The following is a 24,432-nucleotide window of genomic DNA, read 5'->3' on the forward strand; positions in this document are numbered from 1 at the left end:
AGCTGAGTATGGTAGTGTATACCTGCAGTCCCAGCTACTGAGGAGGTTGAGGTGGGAGGATCACCTGAGCCCAGGAGGTTGAGGTGGCAGTACGCTGTGATCACACCACTGCATTCGAGCCTGGGCAGCAGAGTGAGACCCTGTGTCGAAAAATAACAACAAAAAAAAGTGGAAGGGAAAGATGGCTTCTAAAAAAACATCATTTTGGCGAGGCACGGTGGCTCACCCCTGTAATTCCAGCACTTGGGAAGCCAAGCCAGGCAGATCACCTGTAGTCAGGAGTTCCAGACCAGCTGGGCCAACACGGTAAAACTTCATCTCCACTAAAAATACAAAAACTAGCTGGGCATGATGGCACACACCTGTAATCCCAGCTACTCAGGAGGCTGAGGCAGGAGAATCCCTTGAACCCAGGAAGCAGAGGTCGCAGTGAGTTGTGATCATGCCACTGCACTCCAGCCTGGGTGACAGAGCAAGACTCCATCTTAAAAAAGCCTCATTTGCCCAAATGTCCATCAACTAACAAAAGGATATACAAATATCGTATATCCATATAAGAGACTATTATTCAGCCATAAATAGGAATTAAGTGCTGACACATGCTCCAGTACAGATGAAACCTCAAAAACATAATGCTAAGCGAAAGAAGCCACACACAAAAGGCCACATACTGTATAATTTCATTTATATGAAATACCGAGAATAGATCCAACCCTCAGATGCAGAAAGCAAATTAGTGGCTGCCAGGCCTGGGAGGAAGCGGGTATGAGAAGATTCTCCTTAACAGGTACAGAGCTCCCTTTTCAGATGATAAAAATGTTCTGGACAGAGACAAAGATGACGGTTGCACAAGATTATGAATGCACTAAATGGTACTGAATTGTAAACTTTAAAATGGTCAATATTATATTATGTGAATTTTACCTCAAAACCCTATCTGGTATCCAATTACATTAAGTCAACCTGGACAGCCCTGCCTTCTCTTCCTACAACTGGGAGATTTCCTAAAACTACAGGGGTTTTGATCGTAATCTGGTTTTTTGGTGAGGTCCACCATGGCACTTTAACACTAACTAGCAACTTAGCTCCAAATAATTTCTCATCCTGTGTAGATCTGACAATCTGTGCTTATTAAATGGTAATATTCTACCAGTAAACAACTCAAGAGTTGTGACTACTTTATGAAATTCATAACTACTGGTATTACCATCATGTGGAAATTATAGGAGTAGGAAGGTATGGGAAACACAGAGACATTAAGTCCTAGTATCTTTTACCAAAGCAGGGTTCTCTGTGAATAGCTGAAGAAAACAAAAGAGCTTTAGGAAGTTTTAACCTGGCATATAAACTGGAGCCACGCATCCTTTCCTCCCTTCCCCAATCTCCTTTCCCCTCAATATGAGAAGAGCACTGAGCTATCAAAGAGTGTCTGCTGCAAGTAACAGAATTTAGATCAGGTTTGAAGCTGTGTGTTTTACTGCAGATACCACAAAGGACCAGTGTCCAGACAGCTCATCCACTATTGTCTCTGTTAAGAGAGGCTTGCGTACAAACTGTGGTTACTTTAAAAAACAAAACAAAACAAAACAAAAAAAACTCTCAAGAAGGCCTGGCTGGCTAGGGCAGAATGAAAGAAGGCATCTTTGGAAATGTGTGTCTGGACTAGAACTAGTGATTTTGGAAATTCAATGGGCTGCTTTGAGAGGTATTGATTTCTGTATCATTAACACTGTTCAAAGAAAGTATAATCAATTATTTGTTTAAAATATTACAAAGAATCCAATGAATTGGATATGGGGCATATGACAATTCTGTGGGATATTTGTTTCAAATAAACAATTAAAAACCAGTTATGAGGAGCCTAGGCAACATAGTGAGGACCTCATCTCTATAAAAAATAGAAAACAAAAGTAGCTGGGCATAGTGGCTCACACCTATAGTCTCAGCTACTCAGAAGGCTGAGGCAGGAGGATAAATTGAGCCTGGGAGGTCGAGACTGCAGTGAGCTATGATTGCGCCAGGACACTCCAGTGAGGGTGACAGGGCAAGACACTGTCTCAAAAAAATAAAAAATAATAAAAAACAGTTATGAGCCAGGATGTGTTTTTACAACACTTTGAGGAGAAGGGAAATCTATGAGGTTCCTACCAGCCCCCTTTTTGTGTAACAAAACGTGTTTTTTTTCTGATTGGTTCTCAAAAGGATAGATTAATATAAACATCATTTCTTATCTTCAAAAGAAAAAAAATAAAGAACAATTTGCTTATCAAAAGATATATGAGGATTCCTGTCATAAAACTAAATTATTGCCAAGGGGAAAACGGTGAGAAAAAAAAATTACTGTCTTTATTACCTGTGTTTTGAATTCCCACAATAAAACAGACTAAACCCCACCAAGTCCTGCCCCAACTCCAACTCCCATCCAAGTGTGGCCATATGCTCAGAGCGTTCTTAAAGAATAGTTATGTCTAAGGTACTAGAATCCAGCAAATGTTTTATTTCCTTCCATTTTTTTATGTATTTTTTAAATGTTTCAACCATAAATACATGTAATTTGTTTATATTTTATATTTAACTTCAATGAGGCACTTGACTTTCATTAAGAATACTTTTTTTCTTTTTTGGAGACAGTCTTGCTCTGTCGTCCAGGCTGGAATGCAGTGGCGTGATCTCGACTCACTGCAACCTCCTCCTAGTGGGTTGAAGCAAATTCTTCTGCCTCAGCCTCCCGAGTAGCTGGGATTACAGGTGTGCGTCATCATGCCTGGCTAATTTTTGGTTTGTTTTGTTTTTTGAGACAGAGTTTCACCACATTGGCCAGGCTGGTCTTGAACTCCTGACCAGCCTGAAGATTGGCTCACTGCAATCTTCGCTTCCCCGATTCAAGAGATTCTCCTGCCTCAGCCCCCCAAGTAGCTGGGATTATTGGCGCCTGCCACCACATCCAGCTAATCTTTGTATTTTTAGTAGAGACAGAGTTTCACCACATTGGCCAGGCTGGTCTTGAACTCCTGACTTCAGGTAATCTGCCCACCACGGCCTCCCAAAGTGCTGGGATTACAGGCGTGAACCACCACGCCCAGCCTAATTTTGGTTTTTTTGTTTGTTTGTTTCTGAGATGGAGTCTGCTCTGTCTCCCAGGCTAGAGTGCAGTGGCATGATCTCGGCTCACCGCAACCTCTGCCTCCCAAGTTCAAGCTATTCTTCTACCTCAGCCTCCTGGGTAGCTGGCATTATAGGCGTGCGCCACCACACCCATCTAATTTTTGTATTTTCAGTAGAGACGGGGTTTTGCCATGTCGGTCTCGAACTCCCGACTTCAGGTGATCCACTCACTTTGGCTTCTCAAAGTGCTAGGATTACAAGCATGAGTCACCATGCCCGGCCAAGAATACTTTAAATATGCTCTATATAAGAAACTTAAACATTTCCAGGAAACACTGAATATGGTAGAAAATAAAGTGAACCTTTTGCTGTATTACATTAAAAAGTTACACGAGTTAGATGGAAGGCAACATTTATTCATTCATTCATTCATACTTGATCATCATTAATCTATCAGGTATGTTTTAATTCTTAACCTTGATATGCTCAGATACTCTCTTCTACTCTTTTTGTTTTTTCCTTTAAGAGACAAGAGATCATTGCCATCCCGACTGGAATGCAGTGGCATGATCACAGCTCATTGTAACCTTGAACTCCTGGGCCCAAGCAGTTCTCCCACTCAGCTTCCCATAGCACTGAGATTACAGGCATGAGCCACTGCACCTGGCCTTGTCTTCTACTCTTACCCCAACTCAATTTTATGTATACTAATGGATTCTGTCCCAACTCCTTTTTATATAGCTTCAGAGAGATTCTGGGGGTCCATAGCATACACTTGGTAGTTGCTTGGAATTAAAGAAAACATAATTACCAAAAAAGAAAAAAAAATTTTTTTTTAACAACAAACCAGCTACCAAGTGGTCATTCTACATAATAATCATCATTAAACCTCAGTGTAATACAGAAATTGTTTTCCTACAAAAACATCTAAGTTCAACAAGACAAAAATGAAGCGAAGGCTGGGCGCGACGGTTCACATCTGTAATCTCAGCGCTTTGGGAGGCCAAGGTGGGCGGATAACTTGCGGTCAGAGTTCGAAACCAGCCTGGCCAACATGGTGAAACAACGTCTCTACCAAAAAATACAAAAAAAATGAGCTGGGAGTGGTGGCATGCACCTGTAGTCCCAGCTACTTGAGAGGCTGAGGCAGGAGAATCGCTCGAATCCGGGAGGTAGAGGTTCCAGTGAGCCAAGATTGTGCCACTGCACTCCAGCCTTGGTGACAGAGTGAGACCTTGTCTCAAAAAAAAAAAAAAAAAAGGTGAAGTGAAACGAAATTAAAACAGAACTTACGAAGGAAGGTCTTTGGCAGCTCTCAAGCCCCAGCCTTTCTTTTCTGTGAGTATGACTTCCACATCTGCATGCTGTTTTCTCTGAAACCGTCTATTGGAACAATAATCCCCATTTGGACACCGAGAAGAACTGAAATGAGAAAAGGAGGAAACTTAATTCTTTTTTTTTTTTTTTGAGACGGAGTCTCGCTCTGTCACCCAGGCTGGAGTGCAGTGGCCGGATCTCAGCTCACTGCAAGCTCCGCCTCCCGGGCTCACGCCATTCTCCTGCCTCAGCCTCCCTAGTAGCTGGGACTACAGGCGCCTGCCACCTCGCCCGGCTAGTTTTTTGTAGTTTTTTAGTAGAGACGGGGTTTCACCGTGTTAGCCAGGATGGTCTTGATCTCCTGACCTCGTGATCCCCCCGTCTCGGCCTCCCAAAGTGCTAGGATTACAGGCTTGAGCCACCGCGCCCGGCCGGAAACTTAATTCTTTAAAGCAGCAAAAGAACCAAAGTAACTTTGAAAAAATGTGTTAGTATAACTACACGTATACATACTTTTATGGTATAATTAGCATATGTATGACTAACCGCCAGCTAAGCCTTCCTTTCCTTCCATCACAAAGGGATTCCTTAGAACTGAGTATCTACATTGTTACTTGAACAGATCATACCCACAATACAGCCTTGACATCTGGTCATCACAGGAAATGTCTACCACTCTCTAGGTGTCTATAATACATTTTCAGGCTGCATGTAAGCTTTCCATACATTGACAACTCTGCAGAACTTATTTTCTGTAAGTGCACCTTCCCTTCCTTCTACTCTAATCACTTTTCATTTTTTGAACGCAGCTAACTACTTGATCTACAATTAAGATAATCTAAAGTCATTATTAAACATATCCTTGTTCAGAGTAAACAGAATAACATGGCAAGGCTCTTCTCCCATGGATCCTAGAGTAAAAATGATAAAATCAAACACTGATTGACTTCTTTTTTGTTGTTGTTGTTGTTGTTGTTGAGACGGAGTCTCGCTCTGTCACCCAGGCTGGAGTGCAGTGGCCAGATCTCAGCTCACTGCAAGCTCCGCCTCCCGGGTTTACGCCATTCTCCTGCCTCAGCCTCCCGAGTAGCTGGGACTACAGGCGCCCGCCACCTCGCCCGGCTAGTTTTTTTTTTGTATTTTTAGTAGAGACGGGGTTTCACCATGTTAGCCAGGATGGTCTCGATCTCCTGACCTTGTGATCCGCCCGTCTCGGCCTCCCAAAGTGCTGGGATTACAGGCTTGAGCCACCGCGCCCGGCCTGACTTCTTAATATGTGATAGATATAAAGGTTTTTAACAATGATTAAAACTACACTAGAGGGGGCCAAGTTCGGTGGCTCGTGCCTGTAATCCCAGCACTTTGGGAGGCCGAGGCAGGTGGATCACTTGAGGTCAGGAATTCAAGACTACCCTCGCCAACATAGTGAAATGCTGTCTCTCCTAAAGTTACAAAAATTAGCCAGTCATGATGGTGCATGCCTGTAATCCCAGCTACTTGGGAGGCTGAGGCAGAAGAATTGCTTGAACTCTGGAGGCAGAGGTTGTAGTGAGTCAATATCACGCCACTGCACTCTAGACTGGGCGACAGAGGGAGACTGTCTCAAAAAGAAAAAAAAAAAGACTACTAGAAATTACCCTTTTTAATACATTATTATTTATTGCCAACCCAGCAGCAAATAACGTTTTTAGCAACGGTCAAAGGATGAAGGATTTGCTCCAGAGTGAGGCAGTATAAAGGAAAGCTTTCAGGAGGGAAGAGAATTTAAGGCAGAATCTCATAAAGAAACCTGGAGATACAACTGTCCCTGCCTGTGTGCAGAAACAGGAAAACAATCCCTGTTTGGACAAAGGGAAATGAAACAACTAAAGATAACTGGTAAGAAAGGTGAGTTGCTGGAGGATGAAAAGACAGGCTGATGATATGCTACGAAGGGCTCTGGATACAAGGCAAAGTTTGAACCTAATCATGAGAACAACAGAGAACTACTAAAGTGTGTGAATAATATGAAGAAATTTTTTTCTTCATGTATGCTTCACAAGGTTGGCAGGAAAACCCAGAAGAATGACTAGGGCAACAATATGAAGTTAGAATAATGCTAACCCTATGTCTTCTCTTCTTACATCTGTACTGTCATCTCTCTCTCTAGTTTGGATAAAAGAATACCAAAAATGCTTTCTCTTTATTTTTTCAAGGTATATATATTTTATTTTCACAACACTATAACATGAGCAAAACCAAAAACTGAGCTTTGAGAAGAAAACACTTCACTAACATTAAAAATAAGGTATACTCTTTCCATGTTAAAGACAAGAATATATTTTTCATCAATCAGACTGGTCAAAAAAATTTTTTTTGATACAAAGTCTTGCTCTGACACCCTGGCTAGAGTACAGTGGAGTGATAGTTCACTGCAACCTCCACCTCCTAGGTTCAAGTGCTTCTCCTGCCTCAGCCTCCCGAGTAGCTGGGATTACAGGTATGTGTCATCATGTCTGGCTAATTTTTGTATTTTTTAGTAGAGATGGGGTTTCACCGTGTTGGCCAGGCTGATCTTGAACTCCTGACCTCAAGTGATCTGCCCGCCTCGGCCTCCCAAATAGCTGGGATTACAGGCATGAGCCACTACACCTGGCCAAGATTAAATTTTTTAATGTAAAGATATTTACTATTTATAAGAACAATACAGAAACAAATGTCTGTCAACAGAATAATTACCAGCTATGAATACATAATGCAGTCAAGAGAAAGATTTAGTCGGGTCTGTACATAGAGCTCTGATTAGGTCTGATTAGCAAATCCAAGCAAGTATATAGAATAAGATTTTATCTGCATACATAAAAAGAGGAAAACATCTACCTATGCTAGCAAAGGCATTAAAAGTTTTCTGGAAAAACGACAAAACAATGGAATCGATGCTTGGGAGAAGAAGACATTCACTTTATGCATTTCTGAAATGTTACGGTTTTATTTCACTTTATAGTGAAAGCTAAAAAATACCAGTATTTACCTCCTAGGACATGAATATTATAAGATAAAAAAAGTATTGAATAGAAATTAATACTATAGGACTACTTTACACAGCACTTAAAACATGGTGGGTACTGTAATCTAATGCACAATGCAAGGGAAATTTGTTTCCCTATTAATATCTGCTTTCTACTACACATCAAAGTGTCTACTATACTTCTTTGCTTATAGTCATTCATAGGTCGGAGAAAGGTTAAATTTTATTCTTCATTGATAATTCAATATTTAGAGACATTTAATAGAAGTGTTGAGCAAAAGCAGAGTATTCTAATTTACTTACCATTCAATCATGAGAAGACGATTAAGACAATCTTCTCCACATGCTATTTCACCTTGAGCTCTTTCATCTTTAGAAAGAGGTGTACACTCACACTGCATTCGCTTAATATCTCGATGAGATTTATTCTTCTTTCTATTGGGTAAAATGTCAAAAAAACTGATTAAATAAATTTCCTGGTAAAGATATAACATATATAATCAAACGTGCTAAATCTCATTAGATTCTTTCGGATTTTTTTAAACAGGGTCTTGTTCCGTCATCCAGGCCAGGGTGCAGTGATGTGATCATGGCTCACTGCAGCCTCAACCTCCTGGATTCAAATGACCCTCCCACTTCCACCTCCTGAATAGCTGGGACCACAGCTCATGCCACCACGCTTGGCTAATTTCTGTTTTTGTTTTAATATTCTGTAGAGACAGGGTCTCTTTATGTTACTTAGGCTGGTCTTGAACTCCCAGGCTCAAGAAATCCCCCTGCGTCCACTTCCCAAAGTGCTGCAATCGCAGGCAGGACCCACTACGCCTGGCTAGATTCACATTTAATGATTCCTGTAAGTCAAGCATTCAAAATAAAACATCTAATCATTAGTACTTGTGAGACTGAAAATCCTAAGAACTAGATTACAAAAAAAAAAAAAAAAAAAAAAAAAACATGAGAAGGGCAAACTTAACCTTGGCAAATGGGGGAAGATGAGATGAGTTCAAAACCAATCATTCTGGAACTCAGTCCTTATTTCCTAGTCCAGGTCAGCTAAGCCTTGGATTCTGAACAGTTTCAAGTGTTAAAGTCATACTAGGTTCTGGGAAAAATACGAAAACGCACGCATTTCAAATAGTGACATAGCTGGTTAAAGTTAAGTTTAAGAATCAGACCTTATGGATGAGCAAATAATAGTTGAGATATAAGATTAAGGGAGAAAAATGGTTTCTAAAAAAATAAGAGTGAGTTCTAAATCCAATATTTTAGAGTATCTTTCGGTAACATCACATTTGCATAAATTTTGTTTAAAAGCAGATTGAATTTTTTAAATGAAGTATAATTACAGAACAATCAGGTAAAAGTTTAAGAGGGCTAAACTTTCTCCATGCAGACAGATTTATTTTGGAGGAGAACATAAACTGCTAAAATTTGACTGGGTTCATAATAACCCACACCAGAGTTGCAAAGCAAAAGTGAAAATGTGATTATTTACTGGCCTTTTTGCTGATGAACTAGTCTTTTACCCTGGTCTAAACAAAAACAAAAACAAAAAAACAAAGATGGTCGAAAAAGATCTGTTAAGATGTTTTTAAGATTAGGGAACTATAAGAACTATAAATCACTCTTTGACTATCAAACAGGAAACAGCATAGCTGCTCTAAATGGCTATCTCCTACCTCTTATCTGCTTTAATCTTCAACATATGTTCTATTCTAGTGCCAATTTTATAAAGTGCCTAAAGAGTGTTATGATAGTTTTAACTAAGTTTAGGTGAAAAGAATGATTCCTCTTGATTAAAGACATAATTCGTTAATGAGTATATGAATATGCTTAGCCTGAAGATGACTAAACAAAATTATCTATTTAGAAGTACTTAGCAACAATTTTGGAGAATCAGCAGCAGCTTTATTTTGTATTGCTCTAGAAGACTGGAATAGGACTAATGGGCATACATTTTGGCAAGTAAGCCCTTTTCCATTAAACATAAGAAGAATCTTTTCATTATATTCATATTATATTTCTTATAAGAGTTTGCCTTCTTAGTGGCTCCTAAATGCCTAGCAAATAACAGGTACTTCAAAATTCTGAATAAATAGGCCGGGCGTGGTAGCTCACACCTGTAATCCCAGTTACTTCGGGAGGCCAAAATGGGCGGATCACCTGAGGTCAGGAGTTCGAGACCAGCCTGGCCAACATGGTGAAACCCATTTCTACTAAAACTACAAAAATTAGCTGGGAATGGTGGCGCCCAGCAGAGGTTGCAGTGAGCCAAGATTACGCCACTGCACTCCACCCTGGCCGACAAAGTGAGACTCTGTCTCAAAAAAAAAAAAAAAAAGTTGAATATATATAAATCCTTCCCACTGCAAAGTGGTGGAAGCCCTCTTATGCCTCTCCTAACCAAATCTATGTGCACGGTTTTATATATATATATATGATTCTCAATGCTAAAGAAAAGTCAGAATTGGACTGATTAGTTTTATTTATATTCTTTTACAAAGATCTTGTAAGTTCCATTAGTCAACTCACACAATTCCTAAAGGGTACTTACTTAAAATATTGAATATTTTAAATGTAAACCTAATTTATAACTAGATATAAATGAAAGTAACTGTAAAAGGCTCTGTGTTAAAAGATTATTTTTTAATAGAAAAAAAATTCTGGTAGAACCTACCTTTAAAATTAAGTTTTTACCTTATACACAGTGGAAAACTTGATTTAATAACATTTTGATGCTTAAAGGTACAATGGTTAGGTTGATTCCCAACTAGCAGGAAAACTTCCAAAAAAGGAGAGTAAGTGGGTAGAATACTTTTTGTTTTGGTTTTTTAAGCACAATAGGCATACATTTACATCAGGAAAAAGGAAATTATCAAGGAGGGGTTAAAGTTAAAACAGACTGAGAAGCCCTGCTCTAGAGGACTATGTTTCCATTACTCTTATTCTCATTATAATTTGTTTCATGTTAGGGATTTTTCGATAAACCACTTTATCATTTCTAAAATATTTATTACACTATTGCCAGATTTAATCTATTAACAATAATCTAGGCCGGGTGCGGTGGCTCAAGCCTGTAATCCCAGCACTTTGGGAGGCCGAGGCAGGCGGATCACGAGGTCAGGAGATCGAGACCATCCTGGCTAACACGGTGAAACCCCGTCTCTACTAAAAAATACCAAAAAAAAAAAAAAAAAACTAGCCGGGCGAGGTGGCAGGCGCCTGTGGTCCCAGCTGCTCGGGAGGCTGAAGCAGGAGAATGGCGTAAACCCGGGAGGCGGAGCTTGCAGTGAGCTGAGATCTGGCCACTACACTCCAGCCTGGGCGACAGAGCGGAACTCCGTCTCAAAAAAAAAAAAAAAAAAACAATAATCTAAAAAAAATGAGAGAAGAAAATTATGTTCTAGTCTAGTTCTAACTTTATAAGTATCTGATACGGTTTGGCTATTTCCCCACCCAAACAACTTGAATTGTATCTCCCAGAATTCCCACGTGTTGTGGGAGGGTCCCAGGAGGAGGTAATTGAATCATGGGGGCCGGCCTTTCCTGTGTTATTCTTGTGATGGTGAATAAGTCACACAAGATCTGATGGGTTTATCAGGGGTTTTCACTTTTGCTTCTTCCTCCTTTTCTCTTGCCACCACCATGTAAGAAGTAAGTCCCTTTTGCCTCCTGCCACAATTCTGAGGCCTCCCCAGCCATGTGGAACTGCAAGTCCAATTAAACCTCTTTTTCTTCCCAGTCTCGGGTATGTCTTTATCAGCAGCATGAAAACGGACTAACACAGTACCCAAAGATACTTCATTCTGCACAATTTTGAAAATAAAACCCAATGTAACCACTTTTTTCTTCTCTAAGCACAGATTATTTTGCTGGGGTTTTATTCTATTTTTTTTGGTCACACTTCCACATGTAAAAGGAATTACAGAAAAACTGGGCTAGCCTAAATTATACCTTGAAAACCAAGTAAGTAATAAAAGAAAAAAAAAATAGACATCTCCTGATGGGTGCAGCACACCAACATGGCACAAGTATACATATGTAACAAACCTGCACGTTATGCACATGTACCCTAGAACTTAAAAGTATAATAATTTAAAAAAAAGAAAAGAAAAGAAAAAAAAAAAGACATCTCCTTTCCTGGGGAGGGTGAAAATGGGGAAAGGAATCTACACTATCAAATCATTTTGTAAAAACACTTTTTTAGGCTTTTAAATTTATTCTATCCCAAAACTCTTTCATGTGTTTAATCTCATACACTCTGAATTGTTTAAAAGCTTTTTCATTTTTTTTAACAACAAAAAAGTAAGAAAATAAAAGCCAATGTAACCACTTTTCTTCTCTAAGAACGGATTATTTTGCTAGGGGTTTCATTCTTTTTTTTTTTTTTTTTTTTTTGGTCACACTTTCACATGTAAAAGGAATTACAGAAAAACTGGGCTAGCCTAAATTATAACTTGAAAATCGAATAAGTAATAAGAGAAAAAAACTAGACACCTCCTTTCCCTTTCCTGGAGTGGAAAAATGGGGAAAGCAATCTATACTATCAAATCTAAATAGGTAAAAACACTTTTTTAGGCTTTTAAATTTATTTTATCCCACAACTCTTTCATGTGTTTTATCTCATACAGTCTGAATTGTTTAAAGGCTTTTTCTAACAACAACAAAAAAAGAGTTAAAATTTGTCAAGCAAGCATTAATTAGACTTACCTTTCTGTTAAATAAACATTTTCTTCAATAAGATCAAAGTAACAAGGCATTTTCCCTTGCTTGGCACATTCCTTCCATCGCTGTGGGTCCCTGAAGTCATCCATGACACAGGAGGGCCCAACCAGTGCTGAGCCTGGGGGCACTGATGTCTCTCCCTGCTCTACCTCCACTCTAACTTTCTTTCTGTCCTGAAGCTCACCATCACTTTCAGAATCACTCTCTATTTCCTGCCTCCTTTTTTTAAGAGGTCCTCTATCTTTGATATCATTTTTTTCTAAGTTTTTTGAAAACTCTTTCTTTTCATTCACAGCTAAAGTGTCCTTAATGGAATTGCTGCTTATTTCAGGTGCTTGCACTGACCCCTTGTCTTTCTGAATGGATAGAAGATACTTATTGGACTGGTCTGAAAAATGGGATCCATCCTGTTGATCCCAATTCTCCTCTTCTTCACGATCATCTGTTAGGGAATCTGGTACTTGTCCTTGAGTTCGATCATACACAACCCCAGTTCCAGGAGGTCTACCTGATCTTGGATCCCAGTAACCATTGCCTTGCCAGTAATCACGTGTCCCACCATACTGTTCTGCATTTTGCTGATACTTGTGTCCACCACAAGTTCCATAGCTACTGTCAGGTTGCTGATATGTGGTAGAAGGCTTTTCTTGAGAGAAGTCCCAACCTAAGTTTCTGAGCTCTTCTGATGAGTGCAAGCCATCCACACGTGATATCTCACAAGAGGAAGAAAAACTCAATTCTGTTTTTCCCAGTCTACTATCTGGCCTGTTTTGGAAAGTAGTCTGTTGCCAAGACTTATTTGGGACATCTTCAAAATCAGAAGAATAAATTGGCAGCTCCTCTTGCTGCCTAGAAGATATTTTGGCTTTCACAGTTTCCTCTGAATTTGGGTGACCCAGAGAGTCAGATTTCACATCTGTATGACTTGTACTATCAACCCCATCACTCTGAGGATGAGAAAGTTCAGGCAGGTGGTTATCTATTTGTTTTCTACTGGACTGTGTAAAAGAAATTTCTGGATTCTTCTCTGTTACTTTACGAAGGAAAAACTTATCAGTTTGAGGACAGGCTTTACTTGCTATACTTTCAAATTTTTCCTCATACGAATGTCTCCTTGACTCCAATCTTTCATCTTCCCAATGGTCAGAATAGTGTCTATAACTTTGACTGCTCCGAGAAGAACAAGGACTTGTTTCTTCCATGGGCAAAGTAGAATTCTTTGGCACAACCACAACAGACTGGAGACGGTTTCTTGGAATACTGCTATCATCTGAATCTGTATCTTCTGAATCACTTTCATCACTTGAACTTTCAGAAGAGTCAGAATAATCTTCATGGACAGTAGACACAATTTCTGGGGCATGACCACTACTGTCACACTTTAATGTGTAAGTTACACCATCACTGTCTTCCATGGTTAAATTCAAATCACAAGAAGAAAATACAACTTCTGAGTCATCGGAAGTATGCACATGTCCTCCTTCTCCTCTTTCATGTAAAGAGATTTCTGGTCTTCCTCTTCTATCAGGCAATATGGAATTCCCTTCTTCTTGAGCCTCTTGCAAACATTTCCCAGATAACCCATTATTACGCCTGTTCTCCCTGGAAGCAAATCCCTTTCCTGAATCAGGGAGGTCACTACCTACTTCTGTTTCTTTCCCTGCATGCTTTAAAAACTCCAAACTTTTTCTACTCTTTAGCACTGCATCCAGAACTGGAGATGTGTTCTCTCCACATTTCAAGAGAGTTAGACTGTCCACCTTTATTCCTGGTGGAAGACTCTGAAGAGATGAAGCAATATCTGAACTCCCAATAGGCTGATATAAATCATCAAAATGATTAACAGAAGCTGAACTAGTGCTACCGATGCTCTGCTTATATTCTTCACATGCAAATTTTGAGTGATCTGTCAAATTTCTACTATCACATATAACTGGTTTTGATTCCAAATGCACATTCATAAAGCTATTTGAAGAAATCTTTATAACTGAAGGCTCTATATTTTCAGCTTCGGAGTTACACAAAGAAAGGTTGCTGCTATCATTTGAAGTACAGTATATGTCTGAATCTTTGGTTTTGCAGCAAGAAACCCTCGTATCAACTGGTTCTTTAACTACAGTTTTGGAATAATCTATAGTCATAACTGGCAAAGACATGAGTTTATCTTGGTGTGGTGACACCAGAGGTTCTGTTTCTCTAAATGGGCTTTCTGACTTCTTATGCAGCATGCGTGTATCATCCAAGTCTTTTCCTTTGCATCTACTAATATTCTGAAATCCATTTGATGAAAGCATGCATGCTTTGACCAAAGGGGATACCTCCGATCCAGTCACACTATCATCAGAAGTCATTAAAACAGCATCAGTTTTAGAAGTGCAAAATGTTGCCAAATCAGATTCTGCCCCAGGAGATCCATTTATATTTAATTCTGTGGGACAAAAACTTCTTAATTGATCATTCTTCACTTTAGATAAAGAGTCTAATTCCTTAATACTATCATGGCTATCATGTGTTATAAATTCAGACTTAAAAATAGGAAATTCATCTAGCTTTTTTAAAGTAGGTGAATCATTTAATCGATTTGATGGAGCTGGAGACCCAGCCTTTTCTCTTTCAGGGTTTTTATTAATCATTCTTAATTCACTACCTTTTGAACAAGGTGTCTGTAAACTAAAAGAATGAGACTGTTTGATTTCTTCATTTAATTCTGTACAACAGAAAGAATTTTTAAACTTATCAGACTTGGGTATAGGTTTTGAAAGGGTAGATTTATAACGGGAAGCACTACTGTCGTGCTTAGAATATGATGACCCTCGTCGGAATCCCAGTTCATTAGGGGGAGAACAACATCTTTTAACTGCTTCATTTTCTGAAGTCCTTTTAGATTCTCTTTCTAGTTTTGAAGAATACTTGCCTCTTCTTTCCATCTCTAAGTAAGAGGTCTCAGTTTTACAGTCCCGATCAGATTTAGAATAGGATGATGTCCTTAGGTCTCTGTAAGAAGAGGAATGAGATGAGGTACGCCTTGAGTATGTCTTCTTATACTCTTCTTCTGAGTCAGAACTCTCTCGTGCTCTGTTATCTGTATATGGCCGAGAATAGCGTGTCCTCTCTCGATAAGGGGAGCTCCTATGGTAGCGACGATCAGAGTCATAATAATGAGATCGTTCTGACCTGGAATAGGATAAATTAGTTCTAGGGCCTCTCTCAGACCTAGAATGAGATCTGCTCCGCCGTCGCTCTCTTTCTGATCTACATCGGGAAGATACATACCGAGTATCTCTTTCAAGTTTTGAATAGCTAAAATATTTATCATCTCTATCTGTTTTAGATCGTGAAGATTTCCCTAGATCCTCACTTTTTAAAGGTGCTGAGCTCTTTTTAAAATCTCTTTCCTTTTCAATGCTTGCTGAAAATTTTAAATCATGTGATCTTTGACTTGAAGAAGTCCGTACAGAATCTTCATCAGATTCTGAACCAAGAAAGGTGCCTTCAGATTGTGAGGATTTCTTCTTAGAACCTGTTTTTTTACAGCTCAGACTAATCTTAGAACTATCTGGAATTTCTTCATCCTTCCCAATATGGGAATCTTCTTTTTTTGAGGAAATATCTGCTTGCTCATTCAATATTTGAGTTATGTGTTCTTCTGAACTATTAGATACAGTGTCCTGCTTAGTATCTGCTTCTAAAGATTCTGGTACAATTATAATTGGTGGTTCTTTCAGAGATCTAACTGCTACATCTACTGGTAAGGGTACTGGTGCTGCCATTAGAACTGTTATTGGTGTATGTGGCAAGACCACTGGCTCTGTTACTGGTGCTGGTGATGAGGGTGTTGTGGCTTGGGCAGGTGGAGGCGGTGGAGGTGGAGATGAGGGTGGTGAGTCTACAGTTGTTGATTCTGCTATCACTGCTGGTAGTGGTGCTGCATGAGTAGGTGGAGATGCTACTGCTGTGGTAGTAGCCAGTAGTGGCCTGGATGTTACATGAAGCAGGTGTTTCTTAAAATGAATTTTGCCCAATTCCACCCTTGACTTTGGTGGGGAAGATTCTTCTGCAGTAGATAAGGTATCACCAATTTCCATTTTCATTTTAGGAGTCGAGTCTACCTGAAGAGGTACAGCTGGAGGGTTTGGAGTATCACTTTGCTTTTCATTGCCAAGTACAGTGAGAAACCTATTCTGCAAAGTTTTCTTTGTAAGGCTGAAGCTGAATGACACCTTCTGTCGTCCCTGTTCTTCCAAATTAACTTTTGTCTTGGTGCCTTTGGGCAAAAATCGACTAGAAGCAACACCTTTGAACACTGGTCCTTTGATGAAACCTGTTTTCTGCACATTTTCAATCTTTGCCTACAAATGAACAAAATAAGTAATTACTACTATAATAAATAGTTACTTTCAAATGGACTGCACAGTTTAAAATGTGTACTGGAGAAATGAAAAGCCCTAATAACAAATAGTATGAATTTCACTAAGCTATATATATCTTTATTACGAAAATTTTCAAACACAGTCAAAGGTATAGAAAATGATACAATAAATCCCTAAGTATCCACTCCTTGCTTCAACAATTACCTAATTTTCCCATTCTTTCTCTTACATAAATTTTTTTCAGTTTTATAACTATTTTCCAGGTAGCATTTTTTAAAAAGAAGTTTTTTAAAAACCTGACATATGTTCAAAGGACATTTGTATAAAGGGCAATATCTAACATCTCAGTACTCAATATGGTTTGTTCTTGTGTTCTATCAGAGATGAAAAGCCGGAGATCATCAAGACCAGTGGTCTCCTGGCATCACATTGAGTGCACAGTAAAAATACTCATCTGGGTCGAGCACGGTGGCTCACCCCTGTAATCCCGGCACCTTGGGAGGCCGAGGCGGGAGGGTCACTTGAGGTCAGGAGTTCGAGACTAGCCTGGCCAACATAATGAAACCCCATTTCAACTAAAAATACAAAAATTAGCAGGGTGTGGCAGCATGCGCCTGTAACCCCAACTACTTGGGAGGCTGAGGTGGGAGAATCACTGGAACCCGGGAGGCAGAGGTTGCAGTGAGCCAAGATGGCACCACAGAACTCCAACCTGGGCAACAGAGCAAGACTCTGTCTCAAAAAAATAAAAAAACTTAAAAATTAAAAAAATAATATTCACCTGTGACCCACACTCTAGGAAATATCAAATATCAACGGGAGCTATTGAGCTCTAAGATGAGGCAAGGGTTTGTTTTTTGGGGTGCTTTGAAGCTTTTGTTTTTTTAAAAAAAAAAAAACAAGCATTACAGGCAATTCTAATCAATGTCCCAGGTTTGGGAAACCACTGATATAGAGGAACTTCCCAACTTACTTGTTTTACAGATGAGGCAACCAAATGAGGACCAGGCCTTCTGCCTTCCTGGAGAGTTCTCTGCCTTGGCACACATCACTGTCTCTGCCTGGGTTCCCCACCCTCAGGTAATAATACTGCTCTATGAGCAACAATTACAAGGTACAAACCTAAGAAGACTACTTCCTCCATGTTTGCCAAATCACCAAAGGAAATGGTGAGCTTTGGAAGTTCAAGACATAACATAGGTTGTAGAAAGAGCATCAGAAAAATCTACAGCAACAAACTCAATCCTAAATTAAAGATGGTGGTATACTTTCCATATGCAAAATTCTTCTAATTCATGTTCTTTAATCCACTTCGGCTATTTAAGAGAATAACTTCCCTTTCAACACAGTAAAATCTGAAATCAGTTTTCAAAATTACATGGTAGTCATTCAAGTTGGAAAGTAAATACTTTCACATGTATTATCATGGAGCAGTGAATTCCAAATACTTTATTTTTTTGAGACAAGAGTCTTGCTCTATTGCCCAGGCTGAAGCGCAGGGGCACCATCTTGGCTCACTGCAACCTCTTTCTCCCCAGTTTAAGCAATTCTCCTGCCTCAGCCTCCTGAGTAGCTGGGACTAAGCCACCACGTCTGGCTAATTTTCTTATTTTTAGTACAGATGGGGTTTCACCATGTTGGCCAGGCTGGTCTCAAACTCCTGACCTCAAGTGATCCACCTGCCTTAGCTTCCCAGTGTTGGGATTACAGGCATGAGCCAAATACTTTTAAGAAACAGAATCCACTTTTCAAGCTAAATCTTAAATGGAAGCTCAATACATATAAAACAAGTAAAATATATTTTTAGAACTTCCAACTTTCTCTACCTTTCCTAAATCTCTTGAAGCTCTAAAGTTTAAAAACCATTTTTTTGAGATACACAACATCCCTCACTGGGATAAGTTACCATGGCTCTAAAAACAAAATTAAAAACTATTACTTCATTTGACATTCAAAATGATAGCTACATTTTGAGTGTTTTCAGCTTTTACCCAATTTCTAAAATGTGTTTAGTGGTCAATGTCATAATCACTGAATGACTAGTTAAATTATACTTACCTCGTTTTCTTCTTCTCTATTTCCATTCAGCCAAGAAAACATGCAAAAGAATAAAAAGAAATCATAAATACTTAAAAACGATTGAAATAATAGTTATTTGTATTAAAACTTAGGATACTTACTACCTACAGGTATATTCTATATGGATTGTCCATTCCTTCAGACTCAGTTACATTTAGTTTAACACATATTTACTCAAGATAGTGCCACATACTATGCTAAGTCCTGGAGACCAAATTTGAATAAAGCCAGCATCCCTGCCCTCAAAAAGTTCAGCTTCCTGTAAGTTACAAAAAAGAAATTTGTAACAAAAGTAATTCCAACATAATGGAGTAAATATAAGAATAGAAATATGTATAGTGAGGCAGCAAAGAGGATGATATGCAACTCAGTTCAGTGGGAAAATAGGAATGCAAAGAATTTTTCCTGCCCAGGTGTGGTGGCTCACATCTGTAATCCCAGCACTTCAGGAGGCTGAGGCCAGCTGATGGCATGAGCCCAGGAGATTGAGACCAGACTGGGCAATATGGTGAAACTCCGTCTCTATAAAAAATACAAAAAAATAGCCAGGTATGGTGGCGTGCACTTGTAGTCCTAGCTACCTGGGAGGCTGAGGTGGGAGGATCACGTGACCCCAGGAAGTCGAGGCTGCAGGTAGCCACGATCACACCACTACTGCACTCCAGCTGTGGTGATGGCTGCCTTAAAAAAAAAAAAAAAAAAAAAAGGCCGGGCGCGGTGGCTCAAGCCTGTAATCCCAGCACTTTGGGAGGCCGAGACGGGCGGATCACGAGGTCAGGAGATCGAGACCATCCTGGCTAACACTGTGAAACCCCGTCTCTACTAAAAAAATACAAAAAACTAGCCGGGCGAGGTGGCGGTGCCTGTAGTCCCAGCTACTCAGGAGGCTGAGGCAGGACAATGGCGGGAACCCGGGAGGCGGAGCTTGCAGTGAGCTGAGATCCGGCCACTGCACTCCAGCCCGGGCGACAGAGCGAGACTCCGTCTCAAAAAAAAAAAAAAAAAAAAAAATTCCTGAAGAGAGGATTCGTTTTTGAAGAATACATTTGTGGGAAGATCCCAGGCAGAGTCAGAGATTAACACATAAAATAAGGCTGGGCATAGTGGCCCACGCTTGTAATCCCAACACTTTAAGAGGCTAAGTTGGGAGGATCACTTGAGTTCAGGAGTTCGAGACCATCCTGGATAACATAGGAAAACCTCATCTCTCTTAAAAATAATTTTTAGGCCAGGTGCGGTGGCTCATGCCTGCACTATGGGAGGCCGAGGCGGGCGGATCACCTGAGGTCAGGAGCTCAAGACCAGCCTAGCCAACATGGTGAAACCCCATCTCTACTAAAAATACAAAATTAGCCAAGCATGGTGGTGCGTGCCTGTAATCCCAGCTACTTGGGAGGCTGAGGTAGGAGAATCACTTGAACCCAGGAAGTGGAGGTTACAGTGAGCCAAGGTCGTGCCATTGCACTCCAGTCTGGGCAACAAGAGCAAAATTCTTTCTCAAAAATAAAAAATAAAAATAAATAAATAATTTTTAAAAGGAAGGTTAAGTTGGGAGGATTGCTTGAACCTGGGAGACAGAAATTGCATTGAGCCAAGATCATGCCACTGCACTCCAGTCTGAGCAACTGAGTGAAAACCCGTCACACACACAAACACACAAAATAACACAGAATAATATGTGTAAAGAATCTATAAACAGTTCAATATTACCTGACTATAAGGTGTAAGCAAGTCAACAATAAGATGGAGTAGGAGGCAGTGGTCAGGTTTCTCATGAGAAGAATCATATTTCATCTTATGGATCAATGCTTCTCAATCTCTTTTGGTATCTGTTCAACAGTCCCAAAGGCAAGACTATTCCACAGTACAGTGCATCTGCTCCGTAACACAGTGTGCAGCTCTCTGGGTTATGTTCTAACAAAGGTAACCACACTGACTAAGAGAAATCAAAAGCCACAAGTCTGGTGTACACTAGCACATCAAGGCATATTAAGGGACTGTCTACTTGGAGAAAAGGAAGCTACAAAAGGACATGACAGCGAGATTTGTATTTTCAGCTAGTCACTCATTGGGCTATGTGGCAAGACTGGAATACAACAATCTGTTTTCAATGTTCCTGAAAGGAAACATATAAAACCCTTTCCCCAAATGTAGGCCTAACTTCATCATAATTCATTCCATTCACCAGTGTCTGTGGTAGCCATACAAAACCAAGTAATGATCGGGGGGTGGGGGCAGTAAGCTGATAATACATGAATGAGATCTGAAGCAGTGCCAAAATTAACCATTTTTTTCTACTCCAAAACCACTAAAAACCTCATAAATGTTAGCACTACTGTACTTCATCAATTCTATGATATACATTTGCCCACAGGATGCATGCTATCAATGGTATCGCAGTTTTAACTGAAAAATTTTTCACTTCTCAACGTTCATAAAATAATCATTTTCTTACAATCGATGGCATGTTAGAACCTATGGTATGTTAGATTTAAATTAGTACCATTTGAAATTTTTTCAAGAAGACAGAAGGTACCAGGAGATGTCCAACCACAGGCTTATCTGCATAGTAGGCACACATACAAAATGCTGGAAATACAAAGGTGACCAGAACACTTTCTTAAACTTCAGCAGTTCTATTTTGGACAGGCAGATGAAAAAAATAATCCTGACAAAATATGACAAAAATAGGCTCAGGTTATATTGTAAATTTGTGGAGTTGGGAGGGAAGGGAGCATAATGAAGGTCCATTTTAGAAATCAAAGAATTGTTTGACAGAAATGACAAGACAGGAGGGGGAGGTGTTTTAAAAAAAAGAAAAGAAATGAAATGACATTTCCCAGAACTTGATAAAATAAAATGTTTATAATAAAAGAATATAAGCACAATCAGAAATTTGGAGGGAAATTTTCTCATCATTAAAAGCATTTAATGTTAATAGATAAAAATCAAATTACAAACACGCAAAAGGAAAAGTCCACAATCCAACTTTCCAGAGACAACTACTGTTAACACTTCAATCTACAGAGCTTTCTGCACTTGTTTGTGCATGCACTTGGGTGTGGTTTTTAAACAGAGATCATTGTTTTTCTTTTAAAAAAACATATAAGCCATTCTGTATCTTGCTTCCCTCCCTCATCATAGAGCTGGTGAGCAGACAAGTTGTTTAGATGACAGAAAAATTATGGAATCACTAAATTTGAGGAAGTGATCTCAAGAGAAGGAGACACAGGCTGGGTGCAGTGGCAGCACTTTGGGAGGCTGAGGCGGGCGGATCACCTGAGGTTAGGAGTTCAAGACCAGCCTGCCCAACATGGTGAAACTCCATCTGTACAAAAATTAGCCAGGCATGACGGCAGGTGCCTGTAATCCCAGTTACTTGGGAGGCTGAGGCAGGAGAATCGCTTGAACCTGGGAGGTTGCAGTGAGATCACGCCACTGCACTCCAGCCCGGGCGACAGAGTGAGACTCTGCCTCAATAAAAAAAAAAAAAAAAGAAAAAAAGAAAGAAAGAAAAGAAAAGAAAAATAGAGAAGGAGCTAGAGATAAGTGAAGATATAGTTAAGTTTCAAAATAAAGCAAGCATACTCTTGGTCTCTACTTTTCTGACATAATTAGTTCCCCCAGAACTAATTTTTTTCCCCCGAAAGCTAGGAGAAGAGACAGGGTAAAAGACAAAGAAAATTCAAGTGTAGGTAACAGAAATGGAAGTAGACTGTAATCCTCAATGTTGCTGCCCAAAGTTGGACATTACTAATTTATAATTGAGCTTATTAGCATACTTATTCTACTTTTGTTGAAGGGATTAAGCCATCAGAGGCAACAACTAGTGAATTAATCCAGCAAGATGGGCGGGACAAGAGGGGTAGAAGGCAAGAAGTTGAGAGAACTGATTTCTCAAAAATATTAAAATGACTGACCTAAAGATCCCTAAATAATAGACAAGGAGTAAAAGCTGAAGGAAGTTGATAAACTCAACAGGGTAGGGACAAGATACTGAGGGCTTCAAAGAGTGGATTTGGTAGAAATCAGGAAGAGAGGCAGAAGGGTCAATAAGGTGGAAGAACTGGAAATTATGGTCAGAGTATTATTTTGGAGTTGAAGTACATAATTTCCAGGAGAGTCTTCCTAGGTAGGAGACCTAGCTATGGCCAGGAAGAGTAGACTGCTGCAGCAATAAGAGGGCAAGACCTTTTTGAATAAATTAATACAACTGTGAGACCACAATTAACAGCAAGAATTGGCTACAAATGTTTTTAACATAAGAACACTTGTTTTGGGCCGGGCGCGGTGGCTCAAGCCTGTAATCCCAGCACTTTGGGAGGCCGAAACGGGCGGATCACGAGGTCAGGAGTTCGAGACCATCCTGGCTAACACTGTGAAACCCCGTCTCTACTAAAAAATACAAAAAACTAGCCGGGCGAGGTGGCGGTGCCTGTAGTCCCAGCTACTCAGGAGGCTGAGGCAGGAGAATGGCATAAACCCGGGAGGCGGAGCTTGCAGTGAGCTGAGATCCGGCCACTGCACTCCAGCCCGGGCGACAAAGCGAGACTCCGTCTCAAAAAAAAAAAAAGGAACACTTGTTTTGGTAAATAATATCAAGAGCAAAGAAGAGAGTTTTTGAAGAAAGGCTGATGAAACAAGGGTATGGAAACAAGAAGTTAAGAGTATTAAACCTCCTGTACTCCCTACCATAAAAAATAAGGAAGCACGTGAAAACAAGTATTTAACTCCACAGGATGAGATTATGCTAGAATAGCCTATTTCTTCTTCTGAAAAACTACTATAAAGGAAAAAAAAAAAGGATGTTAGCCAGTTATCTGTCAAAAACATAGTAAAGTGGGCAAATCTGCAGCTTGCTGATGGAATTATATTTAAAGAATTCATATCAACATGAAGATAAATCTCTATTAGGTCACATGGTATATATGGAAAAAGACTTAGTTAAGAGTTTTAGTCATGGCAAGCTCAAGGAACCCAAGAATGACATGACTTAAAAAAAAACCAACCAACCTATCTCTCAGGCTAGGACATTAGAAGTAAGACTTACAAAGGGAAGCCCAATAAATGAGAGCAATTTGGCCCTATCAAGCGTATTAATAAATACAAACAAGTTGGATAGTAAAGAAATCTATTCTGGATATCATGTCACACAAGAAATGGTTAAAGCTAAATAGAAGTATTTTTATCTACCTTAGAAGAAAAAAGATTTACAGGACCATAGTGGTTTATTTCAAACTATCAGAAAGCTTAGAAGATAAAATAATCTTATTTTGTGCAATTCTGAAAGTCGGAACTGGGATCAACAAATAGAAGTTACAGATTAACAATTTTTAACTCATTTTTAGTACATTTTAAATTAATTTTCCTTTTTCTTTTTTCTTTTTTTTTTTTTTTTGAGACAGGGTCTCATTCTATCTTCCAGGCTGGAGTCCAGTGGCGCAATCTTGGCTCACTGATGCCTCGACCTTCCAAACTCAAGTGATCTTTCTGCCTCAGCCTCCTGAGTAGCTGGGACTACAGGTGTGAGCCACTGCAATGGGCTAATTTTTTTTCTGAGACAAAGTCTACTACAAAACTACAAAAACTAGCCAGGTGTGGTGGTATATGCCTATAGTCTCAGCTACTTGGGAGGCTGAAGCAGGAGGATCCCCTGAGCCCAGGATGTGGAAGTTACAGTGAGCAGAGATTGTGCCACTGCACTCCAGCCTAGAAGATAGAGGGAGACTCTGTCTCAAACAAAAACAAAACTACATGTGTCACTGTACAGGATACTTAAGTTTCCTTGTCATCAAAAATATTTAAGAATCTGGATAAGAACTTAACTAA

The 24,432-nt window shown here is 39.7% G+C and overlaps 1 protein-coding gene across 13 annotated transcripts in view; it reads right to left on the reverse strand.

Annotated features, from left to right (window-relative positions):
• SETD2 (SET domain containing 2, histone lysine methyltransferase) overlaps positions 1–24,432 on the reverse strand; it is a 152,063-nt gene that overhangs the window by 94,422 nt on the left and 33,209 nt on the right. For 11 of the 13 annotated variants that reach the window (XR_004058854.1, XR_004058856.1, XR_004058855.1 and 8 more), the window contains exons 2-5: positions 18,583–18,622; positions 12,140–16,503; positions 7,733–7,864; positions 4,399–4,527 (exon numbers count right to left, since the gene is read on the reverse strand). Coding sequence is in view for 3 of the 13 variants with exons in the window: in XM_030936373.1 (XP_030792233.1) it covers positions 4,399–4,527; positions 7,733–7,864; positions 12,140–16,503; positions 18,583–18,622 (4,665 nt within the window). In the remaining 10 variants the exon portion in view is untranslated. The remainder of the gene's footprint in view (positions 1–4,398; positions 4,528–7,732; positions 7,865–12,139; positions 16,504–18,582; positions 18,623–24,432) is intronic. The other 2 variants (XR_004058863.1, XM_010374759.2) reach the window with 1 other exon arrangement.

Source organism: Rhinopithecus roxellana, chromosome 1 (genome assembly GCF_007565055.1).
Source record: "Rhinopithecus roxellana isolate Shanxi Qingling chromosome 1, ASM756505v1, whole genome shotgun sequence".
Classification (NCBI taxonomy): Eukaryota; Metazoa; Chordata; class Mammalia; order Primates; family Cercopithecidae; genus Rhinopithecus; species Rhinopithecus roxellana.